The sequence below is a fragment of the Macrosteles quadrilineatus genome, unplaced genomic scaffold (genome assembly GCF_028750875.1).
Source record: "Macrosteles quadrilineatus isolate MER2022 unplaced genomic scaffold, UCM_ALF_1.0 Scaffold_3__2_contigs__length_128488019, whole genome shotgun sequence".
NCBI lineage: Eukaryota > Metazoa > Arthropoda > Insecta > Hemiptera > Cicadellidae > Macrosteles > Macrosteles quadrilineatus.
The window spans coordinates 56,005,705-56,028,882 of NW_026542596.1; the positions used below are offsets into that span (position 1 = coordinate 56,005,705).

A 23,178-nucleotide genomic window follows, 5' to 3' on the forward strand; every position below is an offset into this window, starting at 1 on the left:
AATCTGTTGGCAACAGTGGTTGTTTGTTATTTACACTATGTCTTGTTTATGAAAGAATTTACACAGTTAATAACTAATTATATCAACACACTCCTGACAACGTGCCAAGATCAACGATGTTTGTGGAGTTGTGAGTTATTTCGGTTTTTATTTAAAAGCAGGAACGTCTGTCTGGGCATGCGATCAGCGACATTTTGGAGAGGTGCCATTTTTAGAGCCATGTCCCTGCCTCAGTAACGCGTGCCGTGTACGAACGAAACGATCTTCAGTAGTGTGGTGCGGCTCCGGCCTTCGTGTGTGTAGTCTTGGGTGCGTGTGTTAATTTTATCCCCGCGCCGGGTTGATTGCGGATTTCATTGGTGGAGTGATCGCAATAGTTTTTGTCAATGTGAGATATGTGGTAGGCTTGTCTTAAAAATAGTGTTTATGAAAACATTTTGACTGTCCCAAAATGATTTTCAAAGATAAACCCGATAAAAACGTCACCAAGAGGAACTCGTTCATCCGACTGAGTTTGAGAAAGCCGAAGGAATGGAAAGTGGCGTTGACAACTTCCGTGTCATCTCCAGCTATCATTCCTCCGGACATACAACTCTGGGATGAAGAACGAGGAGATGTCTTGCTGGATACCTCTCAGCCTTCCTGTGTGAAAAGTAAGTCCGCGTCTTTTACAAGAACTGGAGGATCTAGTTCTGAAAGTATTCGGAACCATCGTAAAAGTACAAAATTTGAGTGTGATCATAATTACAAATTTGATGTTTCACAAAGTTACGCGAATGGGTCATACAGATCGAAGTCGTTGTCAACTCGGAAGGAAGAAGGATTGGTGAAACCGGAGGAATACGAGAGGCCACCGACACCTGTGATGGTAGCTCGTAGGATATCCTTGGCTAAAGATAGTTCTGCTCAGTCTTTGGCGAAAGGTACTCAGGTCAACGGAATAGTAACACACCATCGGAAGCAAAATTCCGATAGTTCATTGGGAAGTAGTGGCAGAATGATGAAGGTACGGCACAACGTTTCCTTCGGAAGAGTCGACACTATCGATGACTCTAGTAGTATTTCTTCTTTTAGTCTAAACAAACCCAAAGAGAAGCTCAAGGAACAATCTTTGCAAAGTTCTAGATGTGGATCTAGCCCAAGAATTGTAATAACAGGAGTAACAGGTATTGATGACTTACAGAAGGTGGAAAAAAGTAGGAGTAGAAGCGAAAACTCTAAACATAGATCTCGTTCGGGTATTCCAATTTTAGTCAGTAATCGGGACCCTCCATCTAACATCGGTGCTGGGAAGAATGTTCCTGTTGAAAAAGAGAGAAAAAGTCAACTTAACTATGTAAATCAAACTGGAAGAAAGAGTAGAATGGATCTTTACATGTCCCAACAGATTGGAAGACATAAGTTTACCGTAACTCGGGTTCCTGAGGATGAAAAGTCACGTCTTCCTCAAACTCCAGTACAGAAGACCAGCCATCACTGTGACAGAGGGAATTGTCCTTTTGAGAAGTATCTCAATGGTGTCACTCCGGAAGAGAATGTTGCACCGAGAAATGTAAAGCAACGAATTCCTAGTGTCAGTTCTAGAAAACACGTCCTCAATGGAAGTGTGTCGTCAAAAGATACTCCAAAAAGGACAGACAGAGATGTCAGGGATAGTTCAGCGAAGCGCGAGGGCAGCAGACATAGGAAGAAACGCGTTGCCAGCAGGAGTAGACAGCAGATGATGACAACAGAGTCTTCTTCATCAGACTCGGAGGAGTGGAGGACTCCTCGCACACCACCACGGAGAAAGAGATGGTCAAGAACCCCTAAAGGTTAGTAGAGTCCGTGATAATCGATAAGAGCATGTGTGAGATAAAGTCTTTTATTATGATGTCAGCTTAAAACCTATTTTAACCTTTAATTTTCCCGTATACATGGGTGAGGCCCATTTATGAAACTTATTCATGTTTTAATTGTTAATCGGTTTCTTCACTTCTTCTTCACTAATATTCCCTTCTAAATCTAAAGTGGCTCGTAAAATTATAAAGATACCAAACCATTTTATAGTTCTAATGTTATTCAAGTAAATTATTCAGCGAATTCAGTGTTTCCAGTAGCTCATGAATATTTAATACAATTTTCATAACATAATATGTACGTGAACCATTCTATGTATATAATACTAAATTTGATATTGTTCATGATTCGAAGAATGAAATATGTATAAGGCATAAAAATAATAGAATGGATTAGTAGGCTACTTATATAATGTCTACTTCATAGTAACGCCAAAGTATCACATATCTACAATTATGAACTCACATTTATTTCCGTTTTAAAACACCATCAATCAATGTATAGCAATATTAATGTTTTTACCTTCATCTTGTGATGAATATTCTTATAGGGTTGGCCGGGTACCTGTAGAGTTCGATTGAGGCCGAACATAAACTTGCAAATTGTGTTGATGAGCTGTTGTCGAAGTGGTCCGTGGTCCCTTCCCCAGGCAATATACATTGTGAAACTTCATTACCACCGATCTACCATAACGATAAAATATCTAGGGAACAGATACACACTGTATCTCCCAAGTTTACAGCCTATATGTAATTTGTTATAGCTATTGTGGAATACATTACTTGATCTTATCTGTAATTTAATTGACAAGATGAGTTAAGGATTGTAAACTCTTTCAACAATTTACTGAATTGTGAACAGTGCTTGTATGAACTAAACTGTGTGTGCTTACTGTGAAACGTTGTTATTGAAGAAGATCAGCTGTTTATTCAGTGAGATCTGGTCACTTGGTGAACATTGTAAGCAAATAAGCAACTCAGCTCTTACGACAAAACGTTTAGAATTTCGAATTGCAAAACAAATCAATGAAAGAATTTTACGTGACTGTTATTATAGTTAGATAATTTCACACCATTCTACACTCACCTCACTCATATTTGGTTAAAATACGCCCATACGTGGCTTCCCCATCTCAATGATTGATAATTGATAACGTAACTACAATTAGTTTTTAAAAGTTTGACGACAGTATCAGTTGTTGTTTGTGTTTGTTTTTCATCACAACAGGCTCCTATTGTCACATCAAACCCCCATCTTTTGATGCCTGCCGAGTGTCCGTGGCGAGCAGCCATCCCACGTGTCTGTATCTATTCTGAGTTTGACTTTCACTAAGTAGCTGCTTCCTTTGTTTTTAATAGATCAGAAGGATCGGTTTTAGTAGTTTATTTTGGATTTTTTGGTTTCATAGGGATGAAGCAAAGCTCATCAGTACAGATTGAACATCTTAATTTAATAAAAATGTTGTTGGTTGGTTCTCGTTGGATATAATATTCAGACCCATACCTATCCAGGTCCAAATCCAAATTTTACTTTCTTTCTTATCGATAAAATTGCCAAGATTACAGAACAACTTGAAAGAAATGAATATTCAGATTATTAAAATCTGCTCTTCTTCCTGTTTCTGTGTCTTGTTTAATTAAAGTTGTTTTGTGAACAGTGTTTAGCAGATAAACTTACGACTCATTGTAATTTTTAATACAAATAGACTTCATTCAATTGATATAAGATGGCCGGTAGTTTAAGAATGCAAATTTTTAAACGTTTCCTCTCCCCATACAATGTTTTCTTGTGATTTACTATTTGTGTTATTTATAGTGATGGGTATAATAAACGTGGCTTCATCCTATCTTTTCTACAGTAAAATTACGGGCTTATCAAAAATATAATAAAAGAACATGCACAGGTATGGTTTTAATAATTAGATATTTTCCCACATATTTTGCGTAAAATTGTTGGTCAAAAATAAAAATAAGTTTTCCATCGTCCAATGATTGAGTTATTGAATAGTAAAATCAACCTATAAAATTGTACAAGATTTTAATAATAAGATATTTAATTTGTTCACATGATTTAATAGAAATAATATAATAGTTAAAATTACAAATTGTACTTTACAAAACAGTTTTTTGTACAGTTTCATGTAATTGTCGGACAACAGCCATGGATTTTTTTTGCTGTTACGTTGACGTATCATGGATTAGCTGAAAATTTTCTGAAAACCAAGTTTTCTGCTGTCTTGTCATAGGTTTAATGAACCAAAATAAGACGAGAAAAATCTAGAACTTTTTTAAAAAGGCTTGTTAGTGAGATATTTACCATTTGTTTTTGTTAATTTATATCTTTAAAAATAGTTTATATATCATAATACATTTAGTATACAGTTTCATCTATTAGAAAATAATTTCAGAAAATATCCATAAATAAATAAAATATCCAAAGTACCCATGTACTTTTGAGAAAACTACAAGTTACACCCCCATAAACCATATACTTAAAATGTGCGTCATGACGAGAAACCTTGAATCCATTATTTAATAAATTGCTATTTAAGGTCGTAATTCCTTTCTAAAGGGAACTTTCTATATACCTAATGTAAAAATAAAACCTCAGCTGTACTTATTTGTTTGTTATTCTTTCAATTTATTTCCTTATTAAAACGATTAATTGTTTGTATTACTGTATTCTATTTTGTTTATTTTAGCTTAACTTAACCAATCAATAGTTTTATTAATATTTATGAAGTCAAACGGGGTGAGAACGTGGGTAACAGCTTTCTTTGAAATATCGCTTGGATTTCAAAATGGTGGCTATCCAAATGTGCATAACTTAAATTATAAACAATGGCTGACATAAAAAAAATGCAAAAACACTTTTATACAGTATATAACTTTAAATTCCCTATCAAAAACACCAAATAAAATATTGAACTATAAATACCTGAGAAATCACAATTTTCAACTGTACTGGACATACCAGGTGAAATACGGCCATTTAGTCAGTGTTTGCCTCATTTTGCGCCGAAAATTGCATTTTCTCAGCTATTTATTATTTAATCTTTTTGAACTTGGTGTATTTCATGGAGAATTGAAAATTTACCAAATAAAAATGTTTTGGCCTTTCTTCATAAAATTAGCCATTTATTTTGTAATTTAGTTAAGAAAATTACAATGGCCGCCATTTTTTTTTACCAAAAACATTTTTTCTACTTATGATTTTCTCTTAAATAGATTATGATTTTAGGCATATAAGACAGTAAATTTCATAACTAAATTTCATTAAGATAAATTTAGCTAATAGTTTTGAGATATAATTGTTTATCACAAAAAATTACAAATATCTCGCTAATGAGAAATTAAAAACAATATAATTATACTTAATGTTTTTTTCTTTGGACCTATTAAGCCTATTCCAAAATTCTTTGTTCTTACGTGACACCCTGTATAAACTGTACTAACTTAGTTATTAGACCCAATTGAACGATATATTTAAAGATAACTTGTCTTCTTGTAACTTATTATAGACCAAATATAATATTTTGCTTATTACTTGTCTTCTTCTAACTTATTAGGGAGCTAAGTGAGTCCTAGCCATTTACAAGACAACGCACACAAACGTGAACGTAACGTAAACACTTGCCAAACGACGAGCTCCAAATGCTTTAATAGGACACAGTGTATTTATACAAGGCTCTATCCATATTTAACTGTCATAGAAAAAAAAACAGGAAATTCATACAAACATACCGCTAATTGTACTCCGATTAGACAGACTATAGTTAAAATATGAGAAAACTGTGTTCAGTATCACTGAGAAATTATATTTTAATATTCGAAATGCAAATCGAATTATTGTAGGCCGACAGAAAGATTGTTGTTACGTCATTGTACTCAAATAGATCACAATTCGTCAATGACGTAGAGTTGGCGAGCATCAGGGAATGTCTGTATATACACGAGCTTGCCAACATCGGGGTGTTGCCTCCACTACTAGGCAAATAGAGCCAAACAAAATGTGGATGTCACAGCTATCGAGGGAGAGAGAATGTTGTCGAATCTGGGTTATTTTCTAGATGGGTTAATCTAAAATTCAAGGTGGGCCTGAACAGGTTGTACAACTCTAATTGTAGCTAAAATTGGTGATCGATGGTACTTGAACCCGGGTCTTTTGGATTTATGTGCTCCAACTACAGTCCTAACCAGATGTACCTTACTTGGTCAAGCATCGATTAAATAGGATTTCTTCTAAATTCATAATTTTTAGGCTGCGTTTATCCGAAGCCAGTTGGCGGGCACCTGCCTCAGGTAACTTGAAATACACTATAGGAGTAGGAGTGTAATCTGCCCCTGCCAGTTGGCCCCGTGTAAACGCGGCTGTATCGATAATCTGGTAATTCAAAAAGATTTTGGGCGGTTTATTTAAAGGGCGTTTTGATGATTACTTTCAAACCAACTGTGAGAACAATTTTAACTAAATATAACATTCTACTGCATAATCTGTGGTGTTATAATGAGACATTTAAACCTGAGATGTTTTTTTTTATTATTTTTTCTCAAATAAATAAGAGAAAAACATTGGTCAATTTAGTGCACTTAAATGTCACAATAAATACACAAACAGGTTTTCAAATTCACAATTAGTCTAGGCGCTAGGCCATGTCCCGTGTGCACTTATATGTCCCCTAGGGTTTGTTACGGGGATTTGTTAAACACCTATTGGAACAAAAAAAAACAACTGGTCACGTGGTCCAAATCATGGTCCTTTGGCCGCCATATTGGAAAATGACCGCTAAATTGCTAGATTATTTACTAATACCATTTGAAGACGAAGTGCTCTACATGTTTTCAACTATTGTTTATTAAATTTTCTATTCGTTTTTGCATTTTTCAACCATTCCTGAATATTTTTGTGGAGTGTTGTCCATTAAAACAGAAGTAAAGTTAAAGCAGCAGTTTATATGAGTAGGCCTACCTTTTTTGGGCCACCCTGTACAATATAAAGTATTTGCTTTTCCTACAGTACAGCTCTAAAAATATAAACAATATTTAATTAATTTCAGGATTCGTGAATGAAAATATTATGTAAAACATATTTTGTATTCATCTCTCAGGAACTGTCTAGTCTAGTTAACTTCGTGATGTATGATGTCTGTCTAGGAATCTATTTCTGTTGGGGAGATATGAGTCAGGAGAGCTCGAATCTCTCAATACAGAACAGAACTTAACTTAAGTTTACAAATGTTTGTTTGAACCAACGGATGTTATTTATAGGATCGATGAACCGATGTGAAAACTTTCTTCGGAGATAACAAAATATTGTTTCTGCTTTACTGCTTTAATTAGCGAGTTCTTTATGCTGCCACCAGAAAGACAGATCATTTCTCGATAGGCGGAACTAAGTTTTATTGTAGAATTTAGGATCCTAACTACCAATAAGGAAATTTAAAATAAAAATGCAAAAAATGTGTGTAAATAACCCTTTTAGTGAATTTCCTATAGGGAATTAGCTATACAAAGGTGGCACGGTAAGATCAGGACCCGGAACCTACATTTATTGTCGTTTTGATGTACTTAGAGGTCAAAAACACTATCCATTCACAAAGTCAATAAGTTATCTCTTAGCTTAAACCTATTGACAATTGGCGGGATATAATTTGGACCTATAGGAGAGAGTTCCGTCGCTATAATAACCACCGCAAGGCATTAATAGCCTACTCCCGCCGCAGCAAACCTGCAGATTCATAAACTCTCGTTCCCATCAGCCCAGGTCTTACCGTGAGACCTATGGCAATAAGCTATTCCCTTCATGGGACATTTACACCCAGTTTTTGAATTATTAATTCATCAAAATGTCTTCTTGCACAAAAAAAAACTACTTCTGGGATTATAAGCTGTTATAAATCGTTATCATATCTAAAAATAGATAGCGTTTAATAAGAGTTTTTGCACTTAAAGTCTGTATTGATGGTTTGGCGTATTTCAACATACAACAGCTCCAGCCAGGGATAAAGATATACCAGTAATTGAACATCCCTTATTTAGCAGGTCCCTTATTAGACAGGTTTTTGCAACTTACACTTGTGCAGGTATTTGGTCTCTAACGGTTTTTGTCACTTGAACCAGTGAATTCTTTAGTAGAGATATGAATGTATCAGAGACAAGAATCCCGCTCTCTAATCTAATCACTAACTAGATAAATATGTATTCTGTATTTTCTCTGGATACAGAAAGCCAAACAAGCTATGATTCCAACTAAATATTTTTTTATTTCCGAATCTGGTTAAAATACAAACTTCAAACTGACTTTCGTAACTCAAATATAATGACGAGATGTACTACAAATGGTTTTCTCCCAATGGGTCCTTGAATTCGTCTCTTATCGTCTGTTTTTAACGCAATTTAAACCCAAAATTTGGTTTACTTGTTGAATTTTTAAAGCTGATGTATTCACAGAAACTGTTGAAATATTCACGATAAAATCCTCCACTTTGGGCGGATTAAGTGCTGAAGTAAACAAAACTGTTTGGTTTTGTTTCCCAATGGAACCTTCGTACATGTTTTTCTAAACAAGTGGCATTTGATGAATAAATCTTGTTATGTGTTATCGTTGTAGATGTAAAACTGTTCTATCAACCTCTTGTCATTTTAGACAGCAAAATCCAGTTTAACAAGCATCTTCCAATAACGGAAGATGTCAAATAACAATGATCAACAATAAATGAGAGTGTCAAATAACAGTTCGAGCTAGTCTAGTGGTTAGAGCACGGTACTTTGGTCACTAAGGTCCCGGGTTCAAATCCTGCCAAATCACCAATGGATTTTGACTAAGTGATGATGCTACAACCCCTAGGTATAAACAGAGAGCACAGAATGGAAATTTTTTATTTCTATTCTGAAACATTTCTATTCTGTGCTCTCTGGGTCTAGCCTTGAGTAATGTGGAAAACAATCCCGGGCTCGTGCTCGATATCGAACCACAGCATATCAGCTAAATTGATTCTTATATAATCAATTGTTTGGCGTCCTGGGACAAAAAATGATACTTCAATAACAGAATCTCAACAATAATCAAATAGTTTTAAAAAGACATAAAAAGTGTGTGGTATAAAACGCTTCATTATTGAAAGAAGGTATATTTAAAAACCCTTGATGTACAATGCAAGTCAAGGTGAATAATTGGTATAATAATTGCAATTAACAAAATAACTCATGGTTTGTGATTTTAGCATCACTTTCAATAGCCTATTACAATTAATTTTAAACATCAATATTTAAATAATATTCAATGATTAATGTATCAATTTTTTTTACTTAAATAGTAACAGTAATTTGTATACCTAGTCTATGTAAAAATAGCAACATTTGAGTTTTAAGATCTGGAAATACCAACTACAATAAACTTCTCCTTATTTAAATTCCATGTAGCCTAAATGCAAAAAATTCAAACTGCATCTCCTCTAGTATTAAATTAGTTAGGGAAACTGGCAAAGTCAACCTCTTCCAATCAAAGCCCTCCTTCACTTTTATTTTTCTGGAAAAGTAACTCCTCCATAATTAGGATCCAATATTCTTTTCGTTTTATTTGCTCCTCTTTCATTATCGTGCTCGGTTAGTATAACTATGTGATGAGTTATCTTACTTAACACATGACAAGTGCTAAGCACTATAAGTGCTGAGATTGTCATGTGGTTATGTTGTCATTAATACAGTAGTTGCTGTGATTTAGCAAGCATCAAAATGTATTGTAATGAATATGTTTATGAAGCTCTTTGAAATTACACACACACCACTTTGAATTTATTGTTGTGTATTTTGGTGGAAAATAGTAATTGTATTTTCTTTTCTCGTTTGTTGGGTATTTTATTCTTTTAAATTTGTTTAGGTAATATGAAATAATAAATTTGTTTCGAATGGTAATAAAGTATGTTTTTAGTAAAATGGCTTAGTAAAACACAAATAAAGTTGGCAAGTGATTCCTAACTATATCCATAAACAAGCAAACTACAACAGTTTACTTTCCATGACAACTAACACGGTGATTTCAAATTTAAATTGTTAAATTTTCTTCGTACCCCAATAATAAAATAAACCTTCAAAGTACAATTTCTTTTAGGCTCTAGTTGGGGAATAATATATTTTGAGGGGAATAAATTTACAGGTTACTTATGACTTAGGTCAATAAATGTAGGTTTACACGTTTGTATAAAAATGTAATCGAAGTTGGATTCTTTTTAGTCAAGTTATTGTAGTCACGGAAATACATGTTAAACACGGACCCAAACTTACCATGAAATCAACGGTAGTGAACACTTGCTTCCTAAATGGGAAATTCGTTAAAAACTAAACATCCTTTTGCTGCAAAGTTCAATTTGTACATGTGCAAAAGCGATAATAGCTGTTGGCAGGTCACAGATAGCTTACCTAAAGCCTCGGTGTCTGCAGAGCCTTAGCTGGTGGCCAAACATTGTTGGATCTTGACCAATTGTTCTCCATCCAGCTGATTACGATTTCACTTGCAATACCTTAGAATACACAGTAAACAAACGAACCCAATGTATTGTGGGTTTGAAAAATCTATTTCGTAAATCTGTTTTATAAATTACAATTTGGTCAAGCTAATCGCAGTAATTTGTTCCCTTGTGTTGTTTAATTTGTTTCAAAGCTTAATTAGCACCCCTGCTAAAACCCTACTAAGATTGCATTGGCTGTTTTCCACGTTAAAAACTCGAATTAGTTTATTAACACGATGTGTTTATTTCATTACTATTGTAGCTATTATACGATATAGAAGTTTACGCGACGCTTGTATACTAATTGTATACTACTAGTAAGTATACGAGTTGCATATATTACTTTACATACAGGGTGAATAAAAAGTCAAGACCCCCCCCTCTAATATTTTTCCAAGTAAATATACAGAGATATCCTTTTGGTGGTCGAGCAATCTTAGCAGGAAGTTTCATTTTATCATTTTGAAATTTTTTAGTGTCCCCCCAAAAGGGGGGATTTGGGGGGCAACTCAAATATTTTAAAAGTAAACCCCCTTCAAGTGACACCTCATTTTAAAGCGTTTACAAAAACTTAAAGAATGGTGAAAACTAGAGGTCGCTATCTCTTCTCTATCCAAAATGGTAGCCCGTCAAATGTTGTAAAAAATCAATGGAAAAATTGATAATATTGGCTGCCATTTTGGATAGAGAAGAGATAGCGACCTCTAGTTTTCACCATTCTCTAAGTCTTTGTAAACTCTTTAAAATGAGGTGTCACTTGAAGGGGGTTTACATTTAAAATATTTGAGTTGCCCCCCAAATCCCCCCTTTTGGGGGGACACTCAAAAATTTCAAAATGATAAAATGAAACTTCCTGCTAAGATTGCTCGACCACCAAAAGGATATCTCTGTATATTTACTTGGAAAAATATTAGAGGGGGGGTCTTGACTTTTTATTCACCCTGTATGACAGTCTTTTAATTACAAAAAATCACTACTCAATACTTTTAAGAGAGGTTATGTTTTCGTTTTCCTCTCATTGCCACTGATAGTGATGCAACAAAACATTGAACCAAACCCTAATTGCACCACTCAACAATTAAATTGGCCTGGACAGCTGATTAGTTGAAGTTCAAATCGTTAAATTTTACTTTTCCTCTCTCAATTATTCAACCTCATTGGTCCGTTACCCGTGTTGTTATGAGTATACATGCTGTTATGAAAGTAAACGATGCGGTTATGTAAAACTTTTCAATCCTAAAAACTGAACTGAAACGGCTACTTAATAGGTCGTAGGTAAAAGTGTATTAATTCTTATCCTGAATATTAAATTGTAAAATGAGTACATGAGTTAGATGCTTGATCTAAAAGTTACTGACTAAAGACGGGTTTTCCTAGGCGCGGAGTCGGCGAGCGGAGAGAGGAACGCGGAGAGCGGACTCCACTTCTCTTAGGCAATTTAATGTTACTGTTTTCCTAGAAGCGGAGCGGAATGCCATGTTAATTTCAATTCCGCTCTTCGCGTTCCTCTCTCCGCTCGCCGACTCCGCGCCTAGGAAAACCCAGCTTTAGATGAGCTATTTCGTTGGTCAGGAGCGCTAGTTGAAATCTCAGTGATCAAGAACAGTTGGGTTTAGTTGCGAATCATAAGTATTGGGGTTTCTTAGTTTCGAGCTGATGAAATTTTTATTGTTAAGCCATTAAATCAACCACTCAGCAACTACAGGTATTTTTAAATATTATAACATGAAATTGGGATTTTTCTAGATAAGGCCAAAACGTCCTGAACTTTCTATGTAAAAGCATATTTTTGTGACATCCTTAACAAAAGTTATTCTTTGGCGAAGACAGCAAAGGAATGGTTTAACGCTAATTTGGAGATAATTTATTGAATAGGATTTATACTGTGTCAGAAAAGTAATTACGGTTTAACTCAGCTATTAATTCATCAAGGAGAACGATTTTGCTATATGAGCTTCATTAGATGACACAAAACTACTTCTAATCCCAGATGAATAGGTGCCATATTAGATCAGGGAGCCAGATTTGGCATTGTGACATTAAGACTAATCTTTCTGTAAATAGTTCTATTTGATTTTTACAAAGTCTTAGTAACTTGTAAGTTTTAAACACACCTAGTTTTTCGTTATTGTGAAAAAGTAGCTATAATGACAAATACTTAAAAACAAAAAGATTTTTTAAACTAACAAAAGGTAAACCTTTTGATTATAGCATAATCTAGTTAAAATTAATACTAGCATAACACTGACTGTTTATTACATTACTTAATTCTGCGTAAAATTATATTACAGTAAATGTTTTCAACAAGTATGCGAAGACCGTTGGGAATTCTCTTCATCAAATATTTATAAAGGGCCAAGCCAATATTACAGGGAAAGGATTTTACCCAGTAAACTTATTTGGAACGATTTTTACTCAATATTCTTGTTTCATGGGAAAAATCTTTATTTTATAAAGTATGGTCGGAGATGCTTTGTTAGCGCGCGTTCTTTGAATAGGCAATTACATTTTCTTCCAACAATCTATAAGATTTTACAACTTATTTACCCGTGCTTAGGTTTAGCAGTAAAGTATAACTACGATAGGACAGTAGTATGAAACAGCTATAGTATCGCCACCGATTATAGAATATATTCGTTTATAATCTATGGTAAATTGAGAGAATAAAGACAATGTTTAAGTTTCAATTTTAGTGTAAAATTTGAATAGTGACAGTAGACTATTCTAACGTAAAATGTGGGAACATTTTATGATAAACCCCCCACTTTAATACTTCGAAGGCCCTTAGCACATCACTGTAAGAAAGTATTAAAACGACGTTATTCCTCAAGTTTTCTCCGGTGTAGTTGCTATCTAAGTGAGGAAAACGCCTAACATGATCCAATGGTGTTTCCATGATGGAAACATAGAATCACAAACTGACACTTTCTTATAAATATAATATTTAATATACATTGTTAGTTAAATTAAAATCCACCCGTAATTAGGGATTGTAGAATACAAATACAAAACCAACATGTAAAGACCAGGATGAGTACATACAAATAAATCTAAACCAGTCCTTGCCTCTGAAGGATCGATTCCTTTTAGAAGAAAATTTGGAAAGGGTTTCTACATTTAATAGTAAGGCTCGTAAGTTAAATTCTCTACTCTTGTCGTTCACACTATTTACGTGAGTTGCGCACACTACTTTACCTACGACAGTGTTTTAATTACTAAAAAATCACAACTTATAACTTCTAAGAGAGGTTATGTTTTCGTTTATAACCTCTTATTGCCACTGACAGTGGTGCAACGAAACATTGTACCAAACACTAATTGCACCACTAAAAAATTAAATTGACCAGAACAGCTGATTAGTTGAAGACGAATCATTACAATTTAACTTCTTCTCTCAATCCTTGAACCTCATTGGTCCGATACCCGTGTTGTTATGAGTCAACCCGTAAAACTATGATGTTATGAAAGTAAACAATGCTGTCACCGTTTGTGCAATTTACAAATTCTAAAAACTGAACTGGACGGCTACTTTAAAAAACAGTCTTAAGGCGATCCGCCACCTTAAATATGATTTTTTTTATTTTTTAAGTGAATTTTGCTAATAACATTTTTGCTTGTTTTATTAGTGTTAGAAATAAGGTTTCCAGGTAAAATTATTTTTTTAACCCTTTTAAGTATCTTATAATTTGAAATGTTAACGTTTTTTTACGTTTTTTACATATATTTTATACTTTAAATAACTTTTTTGCTTTTTAACCAATTGGCTTGATTTTTTTAATTTTTATTCCTTATAGCTTAAAGAAACTTTTGTCTTATGGAAATAAGATAAAATTGCTAGAAAAAAAGTTACAAACAATTAAAAACACATAATATTTATAGTTTTTTTTTTTATTTATAATTTTTTTTCACAGTTAGTTTTAAAGTCAGAGTGTTTTCCATAAGACAAAATATTGGTAATATAACAATGAAATAGTGGTAAAAATTTCATAATTTTATATAATATACTATAGAAGTTATTCAAATTGTTGTACCAAGAAACACGGAAAATCCAACTTTTGGGAAACAGAGTTTAAAGTTGAGGCTTACTCAGGGAAGCTCGATACTGGTACTCATATTAAAAATCTCCTGCACCATACATCCTCCCTTCTTCTTCTATCTTCCTCTCTTCTTCTTCAATCTGGGCAGCCTTCACCAGTTTCTTATACTGCTTGTACTTGTCGGCTTCCCTTGCCTTCCGTAACTTCAAGCGATGGGAGTCTTTTTTCTTGGCTAGGACTGCAGTATTCATTCCAGGTGACACACCAGCTTTTTCAAGGAGGTTTGTCATAGATGTAAAATAGCCTTCGTTGTAAACACTGATTGCTTCTCCAACTGCTGCATCAAGCCTTCTCTTAGCTTGAAAGGTGGTTTTTGGGCATTTAGACCAAATGACACTGTGAAGAGACTCGTTTGCATTTTGAGTCTTGCCCAACGAACATCTTTTGAGGAGTTTCTCGTTAGAAAGTCGCTTGTATATTGGCAGCATGCGGCTGTAGACAGCTTCACTCAGTGGTGTTTTTATGCCCTCAGAATGTCTTCTAGGTTTCAATTTATTGTATAGGTCCCTTTGGTAAAAACACCAACTTCCGGGCGGGCATTTATCATGACGTGGTTCATCATCTGAGGACCTGCAATGGTCCAGAGTTGCATAAATTGCCTCTCTCATTTTATCAGTGTTGTCTAAATTGTTGATTATGGAATTCCTATAATATTGACAGAGTTTGTCTATTGTTTTTCCTTTTAGGCTACCATGTTTTTTGCCGCCAAGTGTTATCTTCACCTTGCTAGAATATTTAACAAGGTTCCTAAGAGCAGTACCCAAACGTTTCGCCACGTGGTTGACACATTCTTGTTTGTCAATCGTAACATTTTCTCCATACACATTCAGAGAACTTATGTGGTCAAAAGCCTTTGAATCTCCATCGGAAATTACACTAATGTAACGGAAATCAAGGTTTTCCGACCGCTTCCAAAGGATTGCTGCCGCCTCGGTCTCCATTGCTGGCGAGGAACCGTCAAAGTTGGCTTGGCATTTTGGCTTGTGAATAGCAACCATTCATTAAACTGAGGAGAGTTTCTTCCAAGTTCAGATATTTTCCGCTGACATATTCTACAATATTTTGACAGCAACAACATAATCTATAACTAGGCCAGTAACGACTTCAATTACGCAGCCCACTCCGTACTTGGACGTGAAACCTCTTTTCTGCCAAGCGCCATCATAACTAACACCTATATCTATAGGTTTGACAATGTCTAATGTGTCACTGTGTGCCTTCTCTACCTCTACCCTAGCATTTTTTAAAGTCTCTTCAGAGCACTGTTTTGAGACATTGACTAATATTTGCATATGTTTGTCAAATGCTGAATGATGCAAACTAGGCATATTCATACACATGGAAAATGTTTGCATTGCCATATGTCCTTTACCGATCGAGCCAAAGGTTTTCACTATCCTCCTATTTACATCAAATGGATTTTTTCTAAAACCTACATTGTCCTTATGGTGAATTCTTTGGGATGTGAGAAAACTATTTATTTCTTTGCATGAACTGCACTGTACAGAAATCTTCTGCGTGAATCCAAAGACATTAGTAATAGTTACCTTACAATTTATGCCCAAGCAATACTTACATGGCAGATCTTCTAGGAATTTAGAAAGAACTGTCATATCTACGAAGCTATAGGCTGGTGCAATGTCATAGGTATCTGTCTTACCAACGGTTCCGTATGAGGCAACAAGTTCAAACCCAGTAGGCTTAGGCCGTTTCGCCGGGGTAACTTCTTCATTGTCAATACATTCTTCAGAAAAAGAACTATGAATCCTTGGAGCCTTGTTACTACAGCCAGGTATTACATTATCATTATCAGTACAAATAGGCCTAGGCCTAACCTCATTTTCACTAATACTTGAGCCTACACATTTTTCTATATCAGTTTCTTTTATCCACCTTTTTGACATATTCCTGCGACACTGAAGGGATTTTTTTACTCTTCCTGCTTTCACCCTACCCATGTTCAGGTCAAAACTTCACAGACCTAGGGTTCAATTAGCACAGAACAACCAAATATAAAGATATTCAATAATTTACTTAGAAGCTCTACCAAAATAGCTGTTTGAAATCACTTTGCACTACATGTTCAGTCCACTCATAAAACTAACAATAATATAATACCACAGAATAAAAACTGTGATAATAATGTACTAATAATCAATGTAATGTGTAAACATACAGTAAATGTCACAGCAATACAACATAACCTACAATAACAGTATGTAGCAGCAGCAGATGACAGAAACAGCTGAGATATAAACACTTACAGACAGGCAGTAAGATATTGTCCCTTTATTATGTACATAGACTGTATGTACAATGTACATGAATTTAATTTATATATATATATATATATATATTTCATTGTTTCTTTATTCTATAAAAGAAATGCCTGTTTTATTATGGGCCATATATATGGCTTAAAAAAAAAAAAAAAAAAAATGTTAGAATAAAAAATTTGGGTTTTTTTTATATTTGGCGTAGCTGAGTCAATATTTTATTTCATTTCTTTTTGTATGAAAAAATAATCAGATTTACATAAAAATCTACACACATACTCAGAAAAGTATGTAGAATAAGAAAATAACATATTTGGAAAATTAAAAAAATTTTAAAAATTGGCCATTTAAAGGTGGCGGATCCTCTTAAGTAACATAACAACCTCTAGGTTCCATAAATAGAGCTATCATACAAATAAGAGCGTGTTTCATTAAATGAACATATTGTTTCCTTCCTTGCAACCTTTTCTAAAATATAAAATATAAACTCAAATTATTACAGTTTCACTGAACGAGATTTCACCATTGAATTCAAACAAGTACAACAATAAAGCCTCCCACAAATAGATGCCCATTGTCACTAGGTGGTAATGAACGTATAACGTACTTTTCTGCAGCTATCATTCACAGTTCCTTTGTTAACCGGGCCAAATGTGCATTGGTAAACATCCAAAGGTTTTGCCACTAAAAAATTACACCTCAATAAATAACAGCTGTTGCTATAAAGCTGACGGGAATGCAAGCTTTTTTACCACTAACTAGAGTCAATCTCTATAATCCCACATGTAGATCTCTTTGAAACTTAAATTTACATATCCACCAGCTCACCACCAAGTTCTTAAAACATTTCAGCACGGAGCATAGCTGTTCAAAATACAAATATTTCCTAGCCATTACTACATAGGTGGTCATAATGTGTTTTACCCAAACTAAATACAAACTTTTGCAACGAGTAAAATATTCCTATTGATTGACAGCCATTGATGGTGCTTTGTGTTTGTATGTGATAAATCGTGTGAATGGTCTCAGGCCAGCTGGCTTCAGGATCAAATCTGGCGCTGAAATGTACAAAACATTGTCTTACTAATGATGTTGTACATTAAGAGGGTCCCTCGTCGTCAATCTTCAGTCAATTACTGTTTCTCCTCCCTAATCGAAAACATTAGTTTACAAAGAATTTATTAGCTACATGTCTAATAAAGTTGAGCCACACGAAAAATTAAGCTTGCACTACTTATTTATTGTCTGTATCAGTAAATAATGTAAAAGTTATCAAAAGTATTTTTCTTAGGATTTAAATCCATAAACTCTATATTGGGAAAGTGCAAGCGTTGGGAATTTTTCATTCTACCGTAAAATATGAAGCATTTATCGGTGTTGGTCAAGTGCAGAAGGATGTTTTGGCGATTAAAAGTCTCTCTCTTATATTTGAGGGTAAATTTGGGAATTGTGCATTACACGGCAATGTTACCAGAGTACGTATAATTGTTTACAAATAACTTGTTTTATGTAGTAAAATTATGTCAACGTTAATATCAAGATAAAAATAGCAAAACAACCATAGACATATTTTATGTAAATAGTTCTAAAAGTTGGCTTAAGCTCACTGAAGAATCATTGAGAAAATATGTTTGATCGATACATCATCTTAAAAATAAAAAAATATTATATTATATTGTTCATGCATTACTAAAAGCATCGTAAACCCGTTCTACGTTTTTTGAGACATATAAATTGTTAGATATTCTTTATTCCTATTGCACGCTTTTGAAATAATAAGCGTAACTATTTGCGTCAGCTTGAAGAATAGTTGGAAATTCAACTGATCAAAAGTGCAAGTGCTACTGAGAGAACACGACAACTGCAGGCTGCATCTTTGGCACGTGGATTTGTTTATTTTCAGACCTCTACATTCACAGCGCTAACTAGTATCTTCCGCTACCACCTGCAAATCATTCTATCTGCCTCGTGTTGTATATAATACACAACGTTTTTTGAGCTTCTTGAACACATTTAAGCTTTTGTTTTCACGCTATTAGCAATTGTTAACGTTTTTCGTTTCAGAAAACGGTCCAAACTCTGTAACCATCTAACGACGAAAATCGTTGGATAGAATCATTAATTTACATCCCAATGACAAATGGTATCTAGGTCCAAAAATAATTTCGTTCAGAATTGAATTAGCGACTTTCGTGCTTTAAGCTACAATTATTATCACTGGGCCATCCAAACAATGAGGTACTTTGGACAGCTACAAACCTAATATTTATTTTTCCTATCCACTTCATGTAATAGTCCAATGTGAACCTTGAACTAATTCACAATACTCCTCCAACAGATTTGATCTTAACTTATTATTAGCTACCAACTATACTCATCCTTCAGTTACAGAGGAGTGTGACAGTTGGTAGGGAACGTGTTAAACCACGTTTATCTATTTCATTTTTCATTTTGAAACTTGTAAGGATTACTATTTTTTGTCTGCGTAGTTATAATCTGCAAGGCAAATATTTCTGTATAAGTTAGCTTTGTTTATCCAGTTAAGACACATTTTCAAATTGAGATAGTAGGGACTTATCTTGACTTTTTAAAGAAATTGAAATACAAATTTGCATTCTCCTCTCTAGAAAACTTGTTTCATCGTAAGGTACGGATTGACTTTACCTTCATCCTGATTTTAAATACTCATATCAAACAAATTCGTAATAGCGAAATACTACGCTGGATTTCCACAAAACATTATATTGTTCCAGGAAGTTATAAAACACGTAGGTATGTAATTTGGCAAATATTGTTGGAACAAAATGCAATGGCTAGAATGCCAACAGTAACTGACCTGTTAAATTATTCCACCCCGACCGATGGTGTTGAAAGTAAGTGATACTTTCTAGTTTCTATACCAAAGATGTGTAATAAAAAGGCGAAACAATTTTTTATTTTTATTATTGTTTGTTTTAAAATCAATTGGGGATGTGAAATTTTTGAATCTGTAAATTTAAAGCTCCACATTTTCTATTCCGTGTCCTCCTCTTTCCGTTACGAAGGATTTGTGTAACAACTAGATAAAATAAAACTAAACATTTCATATAAATATGGAGTAAAAATTACTAACCATATTTTTTGTTTGATGATAATGTAAAATTGATAATCGCTTTCTCATTCTCATATAAGACTTAATTCAGACAGACAGACTTGCGCAATTCTAAGGAACAATACCTACACCTGGTCCTCGGCCAATGTCAATTAACCTAAAATACTTGGCTCAATTCCAACATATTTTGGCTGTTTAACAAAGCAAAACCCGTTGTAGAATGGTTTTAGGTGCATCGTTTGTATTTCTTGGAACAAGGAAATAGCACACTTTTTATAGATACAGCCAAAATGAAATAGTGCGCTGTGCGCTGCAGAACCATTTATTTAAGTGGATATAAATCACAGGATGGGTAGCATTTTATATACAATTAGGTGGAAAATAACTCAGCTCTATTTCATCCTATAGGTGCCAAGCTATGGTAGGTTTCTGTTTTTGTTTGGGCATACATAATTATTTATGGTGTGCCCAATTAAGGACATATGCATCTACAATCATGAACATTCTTAACCTATTTTATTGTAGAGTTGTCAAACTATAATGGTTTGGCCATCTGAAATCAGGCAAATACTTGTTTAAACATTATCTAGGAGACACTCACTATTATAGAGGAGGCACGAAAAGTACAAATACTGCTTTGCCTACGACCGGTTTTTAATAACTAACAATCACTACTCATAACATAGAGAGGTTATGTTTTATTTTATAACCTCTCATTGCCTCTTATACGACTCATTGTACCAACCACTCTAACAATTAAATTCTTCTCAACAGCTGATAAGTTGACATTCGAAGGATTACAATTTTACTTCTTTTCTCTCAATCCTTGAACCTTATTAGTCCGTTACTAATGCTGTAAAGTAAAACAGCAATACGGTAAAGTGAATATGTTCGAATAGGCTAGTTTTAAAAACGATTGATAAAAGATATTCTCCTTTATCGTATATTACAGTAAGTTCTATTTTATAATGCATTTTTAATTCAGCAAATTTAAAATTACTATATTTTTTTCAAACTGATGGTATACAGTCTTACAATAAATATACTATTAATTCTTGTTTTCAACTAATGGTTGAATAAGTATTTTAATGAGGATAAAACAGACACGTTGAATATGCATTGGACAGAGCTTTGACTGAATTCCTCAAAAGTACCTTAATCCTAAAAGGATCCTGTGTTCTAAATTAATTCCCAATCCAGTAATATATCATTGTTATTATTTTAGTGAAGCTGTGCTTGTAGCCTTTTTCATTACAGTATAGTTAATATTTGCCATGAATGAAATTCAAATAGCGTTAAATTTAATTTGATATGGTTACAGGTTTAATGTGTATAGGTTTTGTTTAGCCATGTATACTTGTTGTTGTTTTGTGTGATACTTGTTCTAACGTGTTAAACTAAAACAGGATCATTTGTAGATAACTACATATAGGTCTGATGCATCAATAATCAAAGATTGCAAAGAATAAGGTAGTGTTACTTGCTAAAATTCAGTCATTTAGGGACACAAAGGTTGAGTAGCGTTATCTGCTTGGACGTGTTGACCCTTGAACCACACTATCAACAAATGATCTCACTAGATAACACGTTGTGCACTGCAAATGTGACCATTCAAGTCTTGCAATATTACTTCGCTACCGTAAATGTTTCTAAATTGTTAACATAGTTACAAGAGCAGTTAGTTCTGGATATCAAACTACATGTTAACTGCATTGATTTTCCCTGAATCAGTTTTCTTTGACTACTTCATAAATTTAACAATCCACAATATTTAATAGGTATACACGTTCAAGTAGAATCCATACACATTTTTTACTTACACCATGTTTTTAACTTGAAATAAACACTGTGCTCCAGAGTTAACAAATTATTCTATAACCAATGATTATTACGAGGAATAAATATTACAAACCTGTAACTTATTTTTGTCCTTGGTTTTTGCTGTTTTAAATTGGATTGTGTTTGAAAAGATACACTGCCATAAGAACTGCCTCATAAGGGTAAAGAATTGTATCCACCCTGTTAGGCCTCGTCAGTACATCAAGTCACGGTGTCTGCATTTACTGAATACATCCCTCACCACCAACCCCTAAACGTCGAGAGGAGGGAGAATACTTGTGTTCACTCTACAACCTAAATTCTTACTCATTTTTTAAAACATTAACACTCCAACTTAACATGGAAATGTTAGTCACTAATTGTAGTGGTACTTCACGTCAAAGTATCTACAGCTATAGATTAAAGCCACTCACATGCAAGTATTTATTTACAAACTTAGTGTATTGGATTTATGTGTAATATAGGTTTCATTAACAACTTAAATGTTTGTATTACAATTTCTACAATTGCTGTAGCTAAATTCGATGGAAAGATTCAATTCCCTGTAGCAGTTCTAAGTTAGTGATTGATTTTCTTCTGAGTGTTTAACCCCAACTAATTGCCTTCGAAACTTTTTGACATAGCTAGATTTAAACGCTATTTAACTCGAAATTGTATTTACAATGAGTGATTATTCAGATTGCTGTTTGCTTTAGCCATTTTATTCGATCAAAATGAAAAAAAAACGTATACAGTCAATGATCCATATAGTATGAACTCCTTTTGTTGGAAGAGTATAAGAATTTTCTTTATGAGTTGGAATTAGTAATGTTGATGACCTAGTGAATAAAATGAATATTATACTTCATATACACTGTTATAAAACCACATTGAATGACTATTTTAAATTTAAATAAAAAACTTTAGGATGTAGCATAAAATACCAAAGGTGAACTTTATTGTCAGGAGTTTTATTACCAAAGGTGAAATCGTTAGAAAATAAACGAGGGATGAAAATATTGTACAGTTATGGCCCTTGTGATGAACTATGCTTTTCGTAAATCTAGCATTCGTCAAACTAATTAATTCACCAAAAAATGTATATTTGTGTATTAAGAGGGCAATGACTGTTTGTGCTCGTAAACACAAGATTTTCCTACCACCATAATTAACTTATCATAAGATACAGATTACTTTTTAGTTAAATGCCATTTAGGTTATGATTGTGTTTGCTTGTCTTGATGTGGGGAAACGGACTTTCGGCCTGCGCTGCCCCTGACTCGGCCTGGGCTGCCCCTATTATGTGGTGTAAAGGGTAGGTTTCTCGGGAGTAGGTACCTGACCTGAGCTTGCGCTTTACCCACTAAATCCCAGGAATCTCTCGGAAATACCTGTGGGGTGGTGGACAGGGTCGTCGATACAGGAAACAGGGCAAATAGCATTGGAGCCAACCTTCTAGGAAATACATTACTATTGTATTAGAATACTGCTGTAATCTTTGGCATTAACGACTCAGAAAGTGATGGTGTCTACGGGTGGTGGATATCCGCC

General features: G+C 34.2%; 1 protein-coding gene across 2 annotated transcripts in view; it reads left to right on the forward strand.

Annotated features, from left to right (window-relative positions):
* The window catches only part of LOC128988879 (tyrosine-protein phosphatase non-receptor type 13), a 340,673-nt gene that overhangs the window by 39,034 nt on the left and 278,461 nt on the right, over positions 1-23,178 (forward strand). The window contains exon 1 of one of the 2 annotated variants that reach the window (XM_054410619.1): positions 740-1,814. The exons of the other annotated variant lie outside the window; for it this stretch is intronic. Within the exon in view, the coding sequence (XP_054266594.1) occupies positions 866-1,814 (949 nt within the window). The 5' untranslated portion in view covers positions 740-865. Of the gene's footprint in view, positions 1-739; positions 1,815-23,178 lie in introns of those variants that run through there. 2 annotated transcript variants of the gene reach the window in all.